At 43.7% G+C, this 20061-nt stretch overlaps 1 protein-coding gene across 2 annotated transcripts in view; it reads left to right on the top strand.

Moving 5' to 3' along the window:
- The window catches only part of GRIA1 (glutamate ionotropic receptor AMPA type subunit 1), a 120142-nt gene that overhangs the window by 85405 nt on the left and 14676 nt on the right, over positions 1-20061 (top strand). For both annotated transcript variants that reach the window (XM_038150012.1, XM_038150011.1), the window contains exons 12-13: positions 15335-15533; positions 16030-16277. In XM_038150012.1, the coding sequence (XP_038005940.1) occupies positions 15335-15533; positions 16030-16277 (447 nt within the window). The remainder of the gene's footprint in view (positions 1-15334; positions 15534-16029; positions 16278-20061) is intronic.

The raw sequence follows: 20061 nt of genomic DNA on the forward strand, positions 1-20061 counted from the left end.
GTAGGAAGAAATAATACACTGAAAGGTTATATGGTCTGTGCCAAACATTATGGAGCACAATGAGTAGCTTAATTGTTAGTTGCCTTTAAAAAGGTTAGAGAAAGACCAAGTTTCATCCTGCTTCCCATTTCAGCCAATAGTTCTGCTGCCAGAAAGTTCAGTAGGACCCAACATCCAAAGTGATCCTAAAGGGACTTTTTGGTGAATTACTCTTGTGATTTACTTAGATAATTTTTCCTTCCTTTTGGAGGCTTTGTCTCCTTTCTTTTCAAAAGAAGTTTCATCCAGAAATACCCCTCTTATGGGTGAAGACAGTGGGCAGAGGTTGATTTCCAGCCTGCTGTGGTGCCATCAAAGCTCCGGGGATGAGAAGGAGGCACAGCTCCATCGACAAGGGGAGATAACTCCGTGCAGCTCAGCACAGCTCCCCTGGGATGGCAGGGAAGACTCAGCACCAGCTTTTTGGCTATCAGATGTCAATTTATCCAAATGTTAATGAGCTTGTGATAGCAGGGAAATAACAGCCTGCAGGGCACTTTGGTAGTGACAGGCTTTATGAATATGTTTTATTATCCGATCATTGATTAGTAGGAGGCCAGGCAGAGAATCCAGAAAGTCTTCCCAGCAGAGGGAATTTCAACTTTATTGCTGTCTTGTAACCAGCCCCATGCATTAGGAACAGGTTATTGTGATTTTTATTCTCATTGTTGTTTTTGTCATTATTTTTATTTAGGAAATAAAATGTCTTCCTTTGAGGGCATTTCAATAGGTGATTTCTGATCCAAGGAGGAGCAGGGAGAGGTGAAAAGCTGAGGCTTTGAGGAATAGCAAATTTGGTGACATCTTTAATGAAAAGTGTCAGGGAAAGATCAGTGGGTTTGATCCAGCTAACAAGATTTGCCCTAGCTAAACAACATCCTTTGAATCATCATTTCAAAGTGTGTTTTTATTTTGCTTTGAAATGGGAAATGAGAATTATTCCATCATTGTTATTTTAATGTTGGTTGATTTAATCATCCTGATAATGAAAATTACAATTTCATTGAAACCAATAATTTCCCATGGAACACAAGAGCAGTTTCTGACTGCTACAACTATTGGCAAGATGATAAAAACTTAAAAATTAAATACGGGAATTATTATAAGTCCCAGTACTCTGAGTACTGCTCCTTGAGATGGTTGTAAGGGGAGAGGGATATTTCTGTGTGATGTGAAAGCCAGGAGGAAGCAGAAGAGTGAGAATTTCTGTAGGATGTTGTTGTGCAGAAAGGCTCTGAGCCTGCTCCCCATTTCACATGTATTTTTCACACGAACCCAGTGCAGGATGTCTGTGACACATCACTTAGAAATGAACACTTGGTAGAATGACACTGTGGGCAGGTGGGGATATCTGCTCTATTCTAATATATTTCCTATGTGGTTGCTTCTAAACTTATCACTACTATCTCTCAGCATGTCCCCAGTAATGCATTAACCAACAAAAATAGCTTCTGTTATACATCTGTTCTGTCATTCTATCCCCAGCAGAAAGGAGCAAGTGCAGGGGTGTATTTTGTTTTTGTAGAGGTTTTTGGGTTGTTTATTTCAGTTTTGTTTTGGAAAGGACCAGGGGAAATTTGTCTGAAGGTTTGTTTGTTATTTTTTCCAGATCGTGCTTGTTTTAAGTGCATATGCCACTATGTATTTATCATTTAAAAAAAAGAGTAAGATCAAAACCACAGACACATCACTCAGCACAGTGGGTGGTGAGGTTTGCAGCAATAACTTGCTCTTGTAAATGTGCATTCCTCAGTCTCAGACCAGTCCCCAGGGAACTTCAATGCCCCAAAGAGACGAAAATTTGCTTTTGAAGGAAAGTGTTGTCCTTTTTAAGGACAGTCTTATTAGGCAGAGCTTTAAACAGGCTTTTAAGTACACTGTGGACAAGCTACCAAGGAATTTAAAGACACACTGTGAATTGGGTGACCTGTGGATGCCCAAGAGAGAGCAGAGCTGTGGGTTACCTGCTCAGAGCCTCTCTGCAGGAGGTCAGCTGGTATCCTGGAAGCTCTGAATCCTTCACGTCTAGGCATCAACTGGGTGAATGTGACCATTCTGGGCAGGCAGTAACCAGTCATGGAGAGTCCCAGCTGGAGCTGGTGGCAGTCTGTGTTGTGCCTTTGGATGCTGAAACACGAGCATGAGCAAGGAATCCATCCAGGAATGACTCAATGGTAAATGCATGGCTTCATACCGAGGGGGCTGCAAACTCTCAGACATTTCCCACTGCAGTGTGTGTCCATCTTCTGCACCATCACTGACCAGTGGCCTCACTGGGTGTGGAACAGTCCCTGCCACGTGGACTAATTTGTCCTGGTTGAGGTGGAACAGCCCCTGTTGTTGCCCTCAAAGCTCTCAAAGCACGGGCTGGTACCCAGCAGGGTCAGGGAGAAGCAGCAGCTCGGGGCTGAGCACAGCTCCATAGGGACAGGCAGGAATCAGTGACTCTGAAATGGGCCATAAACCATTAGGCTTTGCTAAGTGCCACCTTAGCTTCAGGAAACGGTCATGAAATTGCAAAAGCACTCATTAAAGGTGAAATACAGACCCAGAAAGGAGCTTCTCAGAGCAGGCATCAGAGGTAATAAATAACCCGCAGCCAATAGCGAGAGCCTGCGGAAAGAAAAATGTGAAGTAAATATGACTCACATTGTACCGTTTTCAGAACTGTAATTTGATAAATTGTCTTCAGAGCTTAAAATAACTGCAGTGTGTAGCAGCTGTGGGGGGTAGGACCTTGCTAAAGTCCAGCACGTTGCTGCCATTCCTCACTTAGGATGAGAAGGAGACTGAGGGGATGTTTGGGCTTCCCAACCCCCTCTGCAGCAAAACAAGGCATCAGAATTTTTCATCTTCTCTATCATTTTCTGCAAAATAAGTAATTTGACTGTTGTGAAAAGGATGGAAAAACAGGGGGCAAAATAGCATCTCTTGTCAGCTTCCTATCTTGATCTTCTATTTTTTGTTTTCACAAAATATGTCCCTTCATATGGTTTGAGCCCAAAAGCGACTTCTTGTATATTGGAGACTATTAAATTTAATCCAGTTATTCTTCCTGTGACTCAGAAAATTTATGTTTGACTAAAATGAAATACATTTGGTTAAAACAGATCTTCCAGAAAGGCATTTACTCTTCACTTGAAAATACCATGAGACAGAATAGACAGTTACTCTCGGCTGAGTTGATGTCAGGAACCTTGTCCCATCTCAGGTTTGTCAGGTGGATAAATATCACACAATATCACCTGGTGAATGCAGACATCATTTGTGCCTTGCCAGAGGAAAATTAAATAAAGATCTCCAAAAATTAGCTCAACTTCTTGGAGCCTCTCTTTACTGTTAAAACAAAAAGGAAACATATTCTGAACTCAGATCAAAACCTACTGTGAGTAGAAGGGAAATGCATACTCATATCATGGCACACTAGGGTATCTTGTCATGATAGCTGGACAGCACAGCTTGAAATCACTCATAACAACCTGTCTCATTAATAACAGAGCTGGAGATGTCGTGGTCAGCCTGTGCTGGGAGTGAAATGGTGGATGAAGCTTTCATCCCATCTGTGTCTGAGAGAGCCTGGACAGGGGATGTTTTGGGAGCATCAGCAGGGCTGCCTGAGCAGGGAGAGCCTCTGTGCAAGGTGGGACCACAGCTGGAAATGCTCAGGTCACACCAGTGTGCCCTAAAGACTGTGGGGTTCAATGTGGGCAAGGAAACATTGTGCCCAGGGTACCATCCACGCTGCAGCTGGTTTGGGATAAAGAGCTAACAGGGTCTTCACTGGCCTGCAGGGGCCATAGCCAGAGGCTTTGCAGGGTGCAGTGGATTGTGCCAAGCAGTGACCACGGCTGGGTGTGCTGAGAAGGGAGGTTTGCTGGCAGAAATGATGAATGGCTGCACTCCCAGGCAGGAAGGAGAGAGATAGATGCTGGCTGCTCTCCAGTCAATAGATACAATCTATTATTTATAGGCATCTTGTGGACATGGTTATTTGTTTTTTGTGACATGGAAACAGTGCTCTGGCTGATCTGTACTGTGTGCTCGTGTTCACTGCTCCTCCTCAGGCTCTCTGCTGCACTCCATCAGAGTGGTTTTTCTGGGAACAGCAAACCAGGTATTTATCATGTACCTGTAATTAATGCTGACCATTTTCCTCTGCTCCTTTTCCTGCTTATTTACATTTCTTTTTAGCCCAATTGAAAAAAGTCACAGGAGACTTCAGTTTTTGAAAGACAGCAGCATTTTCAATTTCATCGAGATCTTCCCAATACTGAAAAGGTTTAGCCAGTTTTAGGGCAAAATCTAAATCAGAAATTGATTAGAGGAAAAAAAAAAAAAGTTGTGGGGGTTTTTGGTGGTTTTTTTGGTTTTGGTTTTTTGGGGGTTTGGGTTTTTGTTTTGGTTTTTTTTTGTTTGTTTGTTTGTTTTTTAGTGAGAGGTTTGATTTGGATTTTTTTCAAGGAAATTATTTCTGTTCCATCCTTGGTAAAGTTACACTTGCAGGGTACTTACTTATTTTGCTAAAAATTTAGCATTAGAGAAATTAGAACCAGCTGCATTTAGCAATCAAATGGAATTTAATTTCTTCCTGAAAAGAAGGCTGAGCAGGGGTATTTATCTGATGACTCCTCTTGATTTCAGTAAGTGTCTTCTCTGACACTCCAAGCATCTGCCTTGGAAATGGCCTCAAATTGCACCAGGGGAGATTTAAATTGAAGTTTAGGAAAAATTTCTTCACTGGAATGGTGGTCAGGCATTGGAACAGGCTGCCCAGGGAAGTGGTGGAATTGCCATCCCTGGAAGTGTTCAAAATGTGTGCGCATGTGGCACTTGGGGATGTGGTTTAATGGTGAATTTTAATGGCAGTGCTGTGGTAATGGTTGGACTCGCTGATCTCAGAGAGTTTTGCCAGCCTTGATGATTCTGTGGGGACAAAGCTCAGGTTCATTCATTTGTGGTGGTTTGCTTGAAGTGGTGAGCTGACTTTCTTTGAGAATAAAAGTAAGAAAATCAGGACTTCGACTTCTGGAAAAGTCTACTTGCCTTATAAAAGTGATTGCAAACGACGTTGCAATTATCTCTACCTGGCAGAGTTAATTATGTCCAGGGAGAGCAAACTCAGGTCACAGGGTAACAGCAGCACTTGCAAATCACCAGGAACTGATGACCACACTTATTTCTAAAATGCACTTAACCAGGAAAAGTTACACACCAGAGGAACAGCTTGACAAATTGCACAATATCCAACTGAACAGTCCCCTTTGGAGTCTGTGCACTTCCATGGCAACCAGAGCGTGGCAGCCAGGGGAAAATGGAAATTCTTTTAAAATAATCATCCTAGCTGTCCTTTTTTTTCATTTGGAAAGAAGGAGGAAATAACCAACTGAGAGAGCATTGTTCGAACGATGCAATTTCTTCTGTAAATGAAAAATTAGTCTTTGAATTTGCACACTCTGACATCTGAAAATGTCTAAATGCTGCAGAGGTAATGAATGCTTCCTCCACTGACCTGTAAGCTACTTCCTCAGAATGCTTTTCCTTTCAGGCATATCTAATCACTCTCCCACAGTTCTGACTTTGGGCCTTCAGCACTGAGGTTGCTGGGGGACAGCAAGAAATTTGCTGAAACTCCTCCCATTGAGTGACAGATTCACTAATCGTTCCACCAGCTGTGTTTAAAAGAAGTCATCAAACACTTCATCTAAAAGCAGATATATTAGCCTAAAAATACTTTTGCAATTTCTTTCTTCAGGACTAAGTAAATGTTTCTCATGTTTTTCGTTGAAAACAAAGTTGAAAATAGCAGGGAGGAAAGTGCATTTCCCTTTTTTTAAAATATCTTGGGAAGTATTAGGTGAAAGAGGGTAGATTTGGAATAGATATTAGGAAGAAATTCTTGCCTGTGAGGGTGGTGAGGCCCTGGCACAGGTTGCCCAGAGAAGCTGTGGCTGCCCCATCCCTGGAAACATTCAAGGTCGGGTTGGATGGGGCTTGGAGCAACCTATGAAAGGGGTCCCATGGCATAGGATTGGAATGAAATGAACTTAAAAATCCCTTTCGACCCACACCGTTCTCTGTTCTCTGACACAGGAAGGTGCTGTTTGTGTTTTTGATGCTGGGCACTGACTCAGGATGGTGAGGAGCTCTAAGATTTACAGGGCTGCCTTCTGACACTCACAGCCTCCTCCCTGACTGCAGCAGGAGACTCTCTGAGCCCCCAGGGACCCCCTGTTGTGCTCTACTTGGACTTGCTGATTTTCAGTCAGTAAGAGAAGCAGGCTTTTTTCCATTTCCTTTCCTCTCGATAACGAGTTGTTCCTGAGCAGTGGGCTCAGCTGGGCTCGGCAGTCAGGACTGTGTGTGGTTGTGTCTCTCTAATGGTTAGGTCGACTGCCAAGTGTTTTTGTCAAAGAATAAGGGTTGTGAGGAGCTGAAGGGCCTCCACCTCCCTCAGGTGGTGTCCTCTGCAAGGCTGCCTGTCACACACTGCTTTAATGTTGGCACTCCAAAAAAATACTGTAGCTAAAGATGGGAAGCCCTGAGCATGTTTTCACAGGGAAGTCCCACTTAAATAACTCTTCCATATGCTGCACATTACTTTTATCAGCACTGAGATGTCATGTGCACACTCACTGGATACACATTCGAGTGAGCTTTGAACTCCTTGATTCAAATTGATCTGGCTCACAAAACACAAAAAGCATCCACAGCTGCTCTTTGCTGTATCACCCCCACAGCTGGCCTTCCACTGGGAGGCTCAGAGTTCTGCCTTTATCCCAATGGAATTTGGCATTTATGGGACCTATTCTGCTTTCGTCTCAGATTTCATCCCAACTACTTGTCCTTGTAATTGGGGAAGAACCATCCCCCCTTTTCATGAAAAGCTCAGGAATGCATTTGATCGCCCAGCAATTCCCATTGTAACACCCCAAGATGGTGAGCAGGTAAAGACAAATTTATTGAAATAGGACAGAAATACTGTGTTATCCATTGTGAAAGGCTTGAGGAAGCCAAGTAACTGGGAAAAGCAAAATGTGGATCTCGCTAAGAAATTGGGGCAAAAATTCTTATGTGCTTGGGCAGGGTCTGGAGTTGGACAGGGCAGAGCCTGGTGTCACCTCTGAGGTCCTCCATGCTGTCTTAGCCTCCCCTCCATTTCCACATGGATCAAAGGAGCAGCTGGAGAGCAGCTGGAGAGCAGCTGATTCCTATGCTCAGATGGCAGGAAAGGGCACACAGCTCATGCACACAGCCCTGCTTAAACAGCAGCAGCACACTTGATGGCATTCAATCTATTTAATAAAATCATGCAGTAATTCTGATTAGTGCCTACCCAGAAGAGTTGCTGCTTACCCTCAGATCCAAAGGCTAAGCAGCAATAATCCAATCATGGTAATCATAACTTACTACTTTGATCTTCAGATAAAAGAGTCTATAGAAGTGCAAAAGTGTTACATCACCGTTATTTGGACAACTTCAAAGCATGCTTTATACACTAATGAATTCTCCCAACTCAGTCTGACGAGGAGTAATAGAAGGCAAGTGTGTGAACAGAGGAGTAGAAGGATAGGAAATGAGTCCTCATGTGGTGAAAGGAAAAGGCCATAAAATAAGCACTTGTGCCCTGTATAAAGGTGTGAGACGTGATGAAGAGTCCACGAGGGTCCAGCAGCAGGAGCCAAGTGCACAGGATGTTCTCCCATAGGAGGAATTTTCTCTCATTTCTTGAAGCTTGCAATAAGAAGAAAATTCTCAGGCTGCAGAGAGGAAAGCAGAGGGAGGGGGCAGCTTTTCATCTCAACAGTGCTTCTGAAGCCTTAAAAAAAAGATTTAAAAAATCACCAAATGGATCTTAGCAGGTGAAATAGGGGAGAGCAGAAACACTGAATTTGTTTTCCCTTCACAGTATGGGGGTTTTAATGTTAAAACACAGGCACACCTGTGCACATAAAACTCTTCTAAAAACACTGTCTGGGGAGAGCAGATTCATTCCTCACCACTTCTACAAGAGATATAGTATGTCCCTGTACAAAAAAGAAAGGCTCAAAACTGAAATTAGGGAAAATCCAACTTGTACGGTCTTGATGAGGAATCACATTTTAAATTGGAAATGAGAGAGAAAGTGAAGGGAATATTTGGAAAGATTGCCAAAGTTAATATCTACCAGTGCAGAAAATACTCTCCTTCCAGAGCAAAGCCTGTCTCTCATCAGACTGGGAAATCTGACAAAAGACAGAAAAAAAAAAAGCAAAATGAACCAAGGCAAGACTCCCTGGAAGAAGTCTGAACTAGGTTATTGTAGCATTATTGCCCAGAAGTCTCAGAAATGGAGCTCTAGTGTGAGCAAAGGTAGATGGCTAAAGAGGATTTTGGAAAAATGAAGAACTGATGGCATATAATCCAAAGCATATTAAATCTTTTGGGGGAAAAAAAAAGCTTTTTCATCAAGTAGACTTTGAAGAAGAGACTGTGGGAGACCATATGGAATCCAGAAACTCAGTAAAGGACATTGGCACAATAGGCTGTTGCTCAAAAAGAAGGATGAGTGCTGTTAAATTTGGGGCCACCTAAGGTTGAGGAAGTTCCTGAATAATGAATCTCCTGGGGCTCTCCAGCAACTGCTTCTGACAAAATTTTATGCTTGTCACCTTGTGAGTTTTTCTCAGAAAAGTGAACAAATGTCATCAGAGTGAGAAAAATACATGAAGAGCCTTTTTCACTGTGAAATTTTTGCTCAAAGGCATGACAAGAGTTGGGGTTTTATTCCTTGTAGTGATAGCTGGCAAAACAACAGAAGAGGGATGACTTTGCCTTTCTCTGGAGCTGCCAAGGAGCCCAAAGTGACCACGTGTTTCTCAGCAAATCACTATCTAAACATTCCTCCCTTCAAGCACCCTGTCTGCAACAGGGAGAGGCACACTGAGCCTGCACTTCAGAGGACAACAGTGCCTGTCTTCAGATCTATCCTCTCTGACTTTCAGCTACACTCTTATTTTTTCTTAGGGTCCCACCCCATCTGTTCTGGCCCTGCATTTGTACTGTTTTTAGCTGCCCTCTGGAAGAGCTGAGTGTATTATCCCACATTTTTGGGGTTAAACACCTCATTTCAGCAGCCAGGGATGCTGTGCAGGGATGGCAGAAGGATTTACCTCAATCCTGCAGTTCTGCTCTGTTGGAGTATTTTTATGGGTCCTGCTGAAGTTCAAGAGGCCTTGCTGCCCATGTCAGTCCCAGTTTGCTTGGCATCTAGTGCTCCCAACACCCCACTAGCTGATCAGGTGAGTTGTGCTCGTTGAGAATCCGCAGGTTGGATTTGGGTCAGTTGAGGACACACAAGGGCACAACCTGCAAAGAGCTGTGGAGGGCACACATCACCCCCTGCATGGCTGGGCCCGTTTGATGCTGCCTCTGCCTGCTGGGATTGAGTGTCTCAGGAAGGGGAATTGGGCAAAGCAGCAGCTCAGAGGTAAATTCCACCTGGTGGCCATTGCTTCAGGCCACCCACCCAGGACAGGTTCATCGATGTGTTTCATCCTCTTCTCCCACAGCTGGCAACTAAATTAGAGAGATGGAGTAAGCTATCCAGGATCCCATAAAGTAAAAGAGCTTTTTTTAAAAGAGCACAAGGAACAGAAAAACCCAGCTCCTGGATGCTAGTCCTCTGATTAGGCTTAGGCACCTCTTGCCTGTCAAAATGCTAAGTGAATGTCTCAAAAACAGCACGGAGCTGCTCCTGCAGTCATGCTTATACTTAGCACTGCAGTAATCCAAGGCCCAATGAGTAGAGAACCACAAGTGGCATGATGCATTTCTGACTAAGCAGGAAAACTCATTTTAGAATGAGGTTTTGCCCATTAAAGGGAAATTGAAGGGGGAAAAAATGCCAACATATTCTGCAAAAGGAGAGATGAAACAGTAGGAGAGAGAGCATACACTGCTGTCCAAAGCCATTAGCTTGGGCAGAAAGAAACAGTAAATAAACCATGATTTATAATTAATGCCTCACAGATATACACCCCCTCCATTGAATCTGGGAGATTCTGTGTATTTGCAGAGATCACATTAAGTTGATGCAATATTTACACTGTGAGCATCCACAGGGCCCCTTCTTGAAGGCTCTTCTGTTGGGATTCATAATCCATACTGCCTCCTTCCACCACGTTGGCTTTGGGAGTCAGATGGACTGGCAGGGTTTGCCTGAAATCACAGATCTTCAACCCATGGGCAAAAGTTAAGAAGCCCTAATTTTTTTTTTCCTTTTCTTTTTAACAAGAATTAGAGAAAGAAAACCAGGACAGAGCCAGCATGGGACTCCCAGTACCTGTGCACCCTCAACTTCCTTACCCTGTCTCCCTGGTTAGTGTTACCCACAGGGAACCAAAATATGCAGCTCTTAGCTCTGCAGAAAAGTTGTGAGATATAAAGAAAGAATTTGTACCTCTGAGAGAGGTAAATGAGAATATCAGTGGAAAACATGCTTACTTCTGTATTTGTAAGGGCTTTCCTGACACTGCATGTCAAAACCCAGCACTGCAGTCAGGGCTCCGAAGTCTTGTAGCAGGAGCTAGGATTCAATAACAAGTAAAAGCAAACTCTTATGGCAAGAAAATTAGTAATGCAGCATGAACAGAGAAACTTGCATTATGATCCCTCGAATTTTGTGGCAAACAGTTGTGAGCTCATTCAAAGCTCCCCATAGCAGAGAGTAAGAGGATAAGAGCTCTGCAGTCTGTACTTGACGGATGCACCCAGAGCTGATCCCAGCTCCACAACCCCACACTGAATTTCTTCCTTTGCTTTTTGAGCAAATCTGGGGTTCATGTCAGGAGGTAAAGTGGTGAGAACAACCATGCCAGATGGTCTGTGGCACAGAGGAAAAGCAAAGCTCTTCACATTGACAGAGTTTAATATTGAAAATTTGTTTAAAATAGGAGCAAAACTGGTGCAAAATGTGTGCAATTAATCCACTACCAAGTCAGATTTCAGGCAGAACCATGGAATTGTCTAGATCAGTATCAAATTCACAGAGTTCTGCTGGAGATCAGAGGCTCTGTGTGGGTAGAAGACCAAAAGTGGATTTGACCCACAATCAGTAGCACAAGCACAGAAGAGCTTTTCTTTCAACAGTTTTGCATAAATTCATTCAGTGACAAATATGTCAGTTGAGCAAGTGAGCCTTTATTAGACTTGAATTTAACAGCAAATCTGGGAAATCCTCCCAAAGCAACTATGGCTTCAGGATCCCAGATTTGCACTTCTAATTAAAACACTGTCAGTTTAGGTGGAATTCTCCATAAGGAATGGATTTGGGGAGGGGGAAGGGAGAAATGGGAGAGAACTGAGTTGGTGCTTGAACGGTTTTCCAATGAGGTTTATTCTGTATATTTTCTGATGATCTTGTTAATATTTTTTTGCAAAAAAAGTATTGTTCTCTTCTAATAGATGGCAAAGCAGAGGCAAACTCCTGCTGGCTTTTCCTACCTTCCATGAGGGATAAGATCAAAGAGAAAATTGTTTGATCAAGGATTGCATTTTGTTTTAAGAAATGAGATTATAGATGCATGATTTTCTATTTCTGTATGATCCATCAATGCTAAGGCTAAAATATTAGAACAAATCTCTTCCTGGGAACAAAGGGAACTTACAATTCATTTCTGTGTTCCACTGGCAAACTGCAGTTATTTTTGGAAGGAATGGTTTTTAAAAAGTCATGTAAGTAAAAAAATCAAAATTATTACTTTCAGCTTGGCCATCTGCAATATTTTCATTGGGCAGATTTTAAATAGCACATTTCAGAATTATCTTTTAAATTATATCTGCAGTAGGTAAGGATATAATGTACTTTAAAAGCTGAAAGAAAATTATTTGTAAGAGAAAGCAGAAACAAAATTGTTTACCATGTTAAAATTACACCATTTAGCCTTTCAGAAATTAAACCATAAGTACTAGCAAAAAGCAAAGCTTGAACAGACCCAAACCAACCATTTTCAGAGTGCTACTTTTAGAGGACATTTGCAACCGTTATCTTTGCATTCCAAATGAGAATATTAAGGTTTTATTTACAATTTCAGAGTTTTCCACAGTCCTGAAATCTTGGTTGCCAGCCAGCTCTAATTTTAAGTAGATTGTGCACTGTGGATAATGAGGGCAGAGTATTTACTACTTACTCCTGCAAGGGTAATGATGGAAAGGAGCATCCTGTTCTTGCCAGTTCTGGGAGGCACAGGCAGGATCCCAAGCCAGGGACAAGAGTGGGGGGGTGGTATTTTACACAGCACAGACAGGGATAGAAGAAGAAATCAAGATATCTTATTTTGGATTGTGTAGGAAATAAGAGTCTAAGTGCAGAAGAAATAACACAGGTTGGAAAAAGGACAGTCTGGTCTATTTAGATATTTTACCCCTTTTTGCACCCCATTCATGAAAGCCTCTTACACTGTTACCCTTGCTTATTTTAGTCGAATTTTATTTAGACCCTGCTATTTGCAAGGATTACAATGATAATCAACATGAAAGAATCCAGAGCTCAAACAGACAGATCCAAGTATCTGAACCTTAGCACATCTTTAAAGTCCTAGCCAGGGTGCTCAGTCTCGCCTTAGCTCTGCAGGGGGCTGAGTTACTGACTCCTTTCCACTCAGCAGGGAGCTGATTCCTTCATGTTATGCTTGAACAGGTACAGGGACACGTCCTCATGCAAGAGGATTTAAACCCCACAGCACCCATTAGTGAAGAGAGAAGAACTTCAGCCAGGGCTCAAGCTGCAGAGCATTTCTGTTATACAAGGTCAATTTTTGTTACCTTGCTCCAGAGTGAGAATTTCAATACCTCACAGTGACTTCAAAGTACAAGCTGTATCTACTCCTCTGTGACTGCTCTTACTAGAGCATAAACATAATTCTAAGTCCCACTGGTTTTTGACCAGGCTTTTAGCTCCCTAATGTTGAAGTCACTCATGTCAGAAATCAGACATTATCTCCTAAATTAAAAAGGTACTTTGCAAATGTGTCGTGTGGTGGAGGCACTGCTGTTTGTCTGCTGAGTCTACAGAAGAAGCAGAACAAAGTGGTAACAGATACTGCCTTTGCAAGCACTTAGCATTTTAAACAGGCATTAGCTTAGTCTAAACAGACAAGAGAAACCCAACTCGTTCTGTCCAGCCTGTGTTCACTGCTCCTGAGCCAGGGTGTCACATGGGATCACATCTGCTGGTGTGGTGTTCATCATGACCATCATTACATTCTTTATTGATCTGCTCTGTCCTCCCAGATTCTCCATCACTGGGCAGCTCTCCCTTGTGCGAAGTGCTGCACAGCCACAGAGCAAAAGGGCCGTCCTGTAGATCCCATGAGCTCAGTTTCTCTGCTGTGCATTTCAGCAGTCTTGGTTCACAGTTTCCAGCTCCAAGTAATCCAGCAGCGAGGGCAAACATTGCCCACTAGCAATGTCAGCAACAAAACATCACACTCCCAAGGGCCCTGGCATGCTGGCAGCCCTAGCAAGCTGCTGACCTCCTCTCCTTTCCTCCACAGCATGTGAGAGTGAGCACATTCCTCCTCATGCCATGAGGAGGAATGACCAGCACCAGCAGCAGGGACAGCCCAGATGGAGCCAGTCCGTGATGGACACATGAATCCTGCCTGCATCCTTCTGTCTCCCTGGGGAAAGAACCAGCCCCTTCTCCCTCTTCCCCCAGCCCTCCCTGTTACCTGCCAGGCTCAGCATCCCAAAGTTACGTCTCCATGCTGTCAATGCCAGGTGTGAAGCTGGGAAGCACAAGCCATCTGCCGCTGAGGGCAGGCAGCCCCCTGGGATTAGCTGGTGGTGAATATCACTGGGATGCTGAGGGTCTGGAGGCAGGAATCCGGCTGACTGCAGCTGAAGGGATTGAAATCAGTCGCAGAAATATCCCAGCTTCATCAGGAAGGAAAGGCTTTATAATTTGCAGCTGGAGATGAATGTGATTATTTGCCATGCAAATGGATTTTGCCAGCTCAAAGTGGCCTTCATCAGCAGAGATTGTTGTATTTGACATTATCTGGTTACTTTTGTTTAATGCCTCTGTGCCTTTTCTGAGCGCTTCCTTCCCTGAGCACACATCATCCAGACTAATTTTCTTCCTCTTCCTCATCAATCTGAAGATGTGTGAGTTGAATCTGTAGCTGCCTCCCTCTCCAGTCCCTCTCCAAATCTGAAACAAATGGTAAAGCTGTATGTGCTGACAGTCCTGCAGGCTGAGTGTTCTCTGCAGATGGGATGCAAGATGGTCACATTTGTCTCATCTAACTTTAGCCCTTAGCTGGACTGGGATATCTCTGTTACCATCCCATAGACCATATTTCTGCAGAGTGATTCAGATCAGCAGAAAGACAATGCTGAAACATGGTCCCCTGTGGAGAAATAAATGGTGTTTCTCACAGGCAGGTCCTCCTTAGCCAGGCTGTCTGGCTTTATCAAACAGCATTGCATGTTCCCTTCTGTCTGGGACAGTGCTCTGCATCTAGAGACGGAGCATATAAATAATTTAGACAGAATGCCTGAATGCTGACATCATTCTAAAATCCTCTTCCACTCCTAAAAAAAAATTTGAAAAGATTTTAATATTAGTGCCTGCTTGACTTATTTGCCTCTATAGCTATCAAATGGTTACAGTTAATTGGCTATTTGATTGCAGACAGTACAAAACACCTAGATTTTAAGGCATTATTATGAACATCTTGTCTAACCATCTGCTGAATACAAAAGAGAGAATGTCAGTAGGCAAATTATTCATTAAGACCATAACTCCTCTCTGAGCTTCAATATGTCTTACAGAAAAACACAGGGGTTGTTTTTTCAAACTTCAGGCAATGGAGGAGCTCACCAGAAGATCACAGCTGGGCTGTGTTTCTGGTCTGGTTCCATGCTGGTGCTCCTTCCTGCCAGGGTACATGGTACAACAGAGACCTCAACAGAGGCATTGTTGATGGGAATTGCCCCCTGCCCAGCTAAACTTTCTCATAATTATCTCCATGTCTTATTATTAATATTGTACTCTGAAAGGAATTGAAAATCAAAGCAAATTCTTTCTGTTTATTGCTATTTTTTTTTTCACTGTGAACTTTTTTATCCCCACCCTAATTACATTGACACCTTTAAAAGCAAATTAGGAACTGAGACAGACTTCTGGCTTCCTTGGAAGCAGCTGGGCAGTGTGACTTTGGGTAAATGGCCAGGTAATGATGGGCCTGCAAGAGCAAACTGCACCTTTCAGACCTTCCCCCTGCTCCTGTCTGACTCTCCTCTCTGTGCCCAGGTCCCTCTCCGGCCGCATAGTGGGTGGCGTCTGGTGGTTCTTCACCTTGATCATCATATCCTCCTACACAGCTAACCTGGCAGCCTTCCTCACCGTGGAGAGGATGGTGTCCCCCATCGAGAGCGCAGAGGACTTGGCCAAGCAGACAGAAATCGCCTATGGCACCCTGGAAGCTGGCTCCACTAAAGAATTTTTTAGGGTAAAAAGGAAACTTTAATGCAAACATTTTTCTTAGCTTCTTGTTTGGCAAGTCCTCCAGGTCCATCCTCTCTCGTCCTCAGCTCAGGTCTGGTTTTTTTTCGCTTGCTTCCCCTCACCATCTTACTGCCTGCCAGAAGATTGGCAGTGACTCCAGTGCACGTGATATTCTGTAGTTGTGAACACAAATACGGAATATCCGTGAGCCTCCCCACGTTACCAAGGACCTGCTCTGAGCAACTCCAAATGAAACTGTCTCCAGATTTCCAGCTTGGTTTGCCCTTGGTTTGATCTGCAAAATCACTCTGTACACGAATAAGGGACAGAAAATCAGGGGTTTATCTGGGCCCTGGTGCAGAAGTGGTAACATCCTGTTACCCCTTTTGGCTTCCTTGGCCCGCTTGATGTGTGGGTGTGTGTTCAGTCCAAGCTGGAAATCTCAGGGGGCACCCAAACCTCCGTTAACGCTTCTGTTGGGTTTCTGCTGTCCTACGCAGCGATCCAAAATAGCAGTGTTTGAGAAGATGTGGACATACATGAAGTCAGCCGAGCCCTCCGTTTTTGTGAGGACGACGGAAGAGGGGATGATCCGGGTGAGGAAGTCGAAAGGGAAGTATGCATACCTGCTGGAGTCCACCATGAACGAGTACATCGAGCAGCGGAAGCCCTGCGACACCATGAAGGTGGGAGGTAACTTGGACTCCAAAGGCTATGGTATTGCAACGCCAAAGGGCTCTGCGCTGAGGTAAGTAGCTTGAGCTTGCTTCCTTTTGCCAAACCACCCAGCAAATCAATGTATGCACACAGTTCAATCTCCATTGCCATGTTAATCACGAAAGCTTGGGGCAAGGAGGTGGGGGAGGTGGAGGAAAAAGTGTTGTGACCACTCAGTGGGATGTGCAGGGAAGTAAAATGCCCAGCTCCCACTGAGCAGCAACGGGAGTGTCTAATTCTTCAAGCCCTGCATTTGGAAACTGGATCCTGGCTGATCCACTTGCTATGAATGTATCTGCTGTATGAGGTGATGGCAGGGGGCTGCTGTGGTGTAACCATTGGTTTCACAGAGCTTTATCCAGAAGGGACACTCATCCTGTGCCATGTGAACTGCACAGCTTTGCAGAGTATGGGATTACCCTGGCTTGGATCCATGCTTGCAGAGGGAGTTCTCATGGAGAAAGCATTTTGGTGTTTCCTAAAATGAAATGCTGGTTGGAAGAGGTGGGAAGTCCATTTTGAAAAGCCCTGCAAAGAGTGGGCATTTTCATTCCCTGAGTCAATTCAGATCCCAGCAAGCACCAAATTTATAGCAAGTCCAAATGGGTACAAACAATGCGTTTCTGAGCCCAGACCTGCAGCTGCCACATGCCTTTGCCTACTGGCCTGTGAAGCATCTTCAGAGACCTTCCTTTAAAAGGTTGAACTCTTTAAGAGCGCAAACCCAAGCCTGAGTTGTTAGCAGAGCCTGGGCATTGCAAACAGCTGCACTCCTGGACATGAGCATCCATCATGAAAACTGACGTGCTCAGAAGAGCGTTGCCACAGTCCACAGACTGGCATTGTGATCTTGGACATGGCAGAAGTGTGGCTCCTTGTGGCAGCAGCCATGTCAATTCCTCCAGTGAGAAACATGAGTTGCAATGGTTTAGTAAACCATTAGATTACCAAACCAAACCAAATCATTAGATTACCAAAGCAAACCATTAGATCTCAGGATCTGTAGCATTAAGCAATCAGAATGATACTCCAATGTATTTCATTAGTTACTGAGTTATTTATTAATGAAAGCATTTTGACCAGAAGTGTACACGTGGCCTTATAGTTGTTTGCTAACATAACCCAATGCAGAGATATTTAATCCATGATCTCTGGATTTCTAGAAACCAGATTATTACCAGATGACCATTTGCAGAAGGATCTGTCTGGTCACACAGTACCCAAGCCAAGGCCAGCCCAAAGAATCAAAGGTGCATCAACTGGTATTGGATGAGACCCAAGCATTTTGATTACTACAGTTCTTAGATCAGCTCACACTCAACTGAGACTTCCCATATGAGCAGTAACTTTAGAGAAGCTGGTGTGACCCCCTGCAGGTGACAACCTGCACCACCAGTGCACATGGTCCAGAAGGCAATTCTTGCATCCAGTGCAGCTCAGGCTCTGAAATGACTCAGGTGCCTCCAGCTGAAGGTGGACATATTCTCACGGCTTTGAGATGCTTTCTGTTGCACACTTTCCAGTGTTTGTTTTCAGTCTTGCAAATATGGAAATTAGGATACAGGGATGATTCTGTTTAATTAATTACTTATTTAAACATCAGTCTTGGATCCTAATTTCGATATTATAAAAACAAACAAACAGGAACATCCTACCTGTCTTGTAATTTTCGGCATGTGAAAGAGCCATTTTTCATACTTCTAAGAAAAATAAACCACCAGAAAGAAAATCACATCAATCATTTTACTTTTCCAACCCCAAACATCCCTCTGCTAGGCATGACTCCAAAAATTTCTAACATTTCTTTCTGTTTCCTCTTTTTCATCCTGGCTGCATGTAGAACAAATTTCTTATGGGCCTAATGGCAAAGGAGGAATGCTTGATTTTCCATCTGATGGTGTTTCTTTGGAACAGTTCCTGTCCATTTTTTGTCCCATTGTGTCTGTTCTGTTCCTGTTGTTTTAATTGTTTTAATCTCAGTAGCTTCCTACAGTCCTCATGTAGTGTCTGTTCTCCCCCTGGGGTCCTGCACGTGAGGTTGCCCTGAGCAAGGTGACGTCCCTGAGGCGTCTGCCCAACACGGTCATCCTGCCTCTCACTCAGTCTCCATCTTCACTCACTTCCATCCACAGAGCAAAAGCTCTGAGCCAGGATTGCAGGAGGTTTGTGACCCAGGTCTATCTCATATCATGAGGTGTGTTTTAGAAGCTGGGCATTGTAGCTAGACCAGTTTTCCTGTGTTTAGGATAGCTGGTTAGGAAAGGATCCTAGAGAGAAACTACAGGAGGATTCACCATGTATTTTTCTTGCTTCTACATGGGCAAACAATGCCAAGATGCTGCCACAGATGAATGAAAACAAGATTATTAATCCAGAAATAATTATATGTGTGGTAGTAGGTGCAAACAGCCTTTTCAGAAGATCAGAATCTTACTGAAGATTTGGTCTCTTGGATTGCTAAAAGAATTTACTTCTTCCTCCTAGGTGAATCTGGTTTTGAATATCTTTTGGCCTCCAGATGTTTAAATTTAGTTGCATTTAGGCATGTCTGAGAAGGGCAGTAATGGGAGGGCAGAAATTTCACTTTTCAACACCAGCAAGTTCAATCTGTTATCCTGCCTGACATGAGATAGTCACCCTGCTGCAAAACACACCCATTTACCCAGCAAGAGATCTTCTCCACTGCTGGACAAGTAATTGTAAAGCAGGAAAAGAGCCAAATTATCTGAAACAGGATAAAGAAAACCCAAGAAATTCCCTGTAGGTCTGGACCCACGGACTACAGAGGTTTTTGAGATGGCAGTCTGTGAGAGCAAGTTCTTCAGAACAGCCATATTGACATTAAAGTTCCATTAAACAGAAGTCAGCTTTCCTAGGGCCTGTGAGTGAACACAAAATGTTCCCTGTTAAAAATCCTCCTTCATTCAGGACCCCAGACTTTTCAGTCTTCCATCAAAATACAGTCAGATGTAGTACAGCCTGTTCTCTGTTGTCCCTGGGAGCTGGAGAAACAATTAACCAAAATGAAGCTTCCTAGGAAAGAAAAAAACATAATGTTCAGCACATGGCCCCAAAAATCATATTGCTGATAATGTGCTGAGGGAAACAGCAATACATTTACTTTGTTAACACCTTGTACCCACATAGAAGCTGCAATGTATTTTGGCTCATTAGTTAACTATTTTTTCACAGATGGTTCAGGCATCAGAGTGCTAAGTAACCTGTATTCTGTTTTAGAAGACAGAATAATTATGATTTACTTAATGTCAGATTCTTTTTGGATCTACACTCATATGTTCCCATTTGCTTTAAATGCAATGAAAGTCAGGCTCCGACCAAAATACCATTAGAGTAGAAAGGGGAAAATATTCACCTTCAAATCTACACCTTCGCCTTCTCTTGGACTGGTAGCAAGCTTGACTGCATCTGGATTTTGCTTTTTGAAGGCTGGCTTCTGCCTGAAGGAGGCTCCCAGTCCTTGTGAAGGCTTCAGTGCTCGGATGGAATCCCAACAGGCAGAGCCATGGCGGGCTCGTGGAGGTCAGCACATTCCCCTTGCTCACAGTCAGGCTCATTGTAGAACTGCAACACAGGAGAACAGCTCCCTTGGCGAGGGTTTCGTGCTGTGGCACAGAGCACAAATTCTGAGATGGGACCTGCAAAGCCCTTGGCCTTCTCAAAGACCTGTTTTATTGACATTCAAGGTGTGTTGGTGTATTGTTCATCCCTCCACCTCTTCCATAATTTTTAAAGCCCTCTCATGTTTGTGCCTTGCTGTGCCCAGCTTTGTACTTCTTTTCCATGCAATGTCAACA

Source organism: Motacilla alba, chromosome 13 (genome assembly GCF_015832195.1).
Source record: "Motacilla alba alba isolate MOTALB_02 chromosome 13, Motacilla_alba_V1.0_pri, whole genome shotgun sequence".
NCBI lineage: Eukaryota > Metazoa > Chordata > Aves > Passeriformes > Motacillidae > Motacilla > Motacilla alba.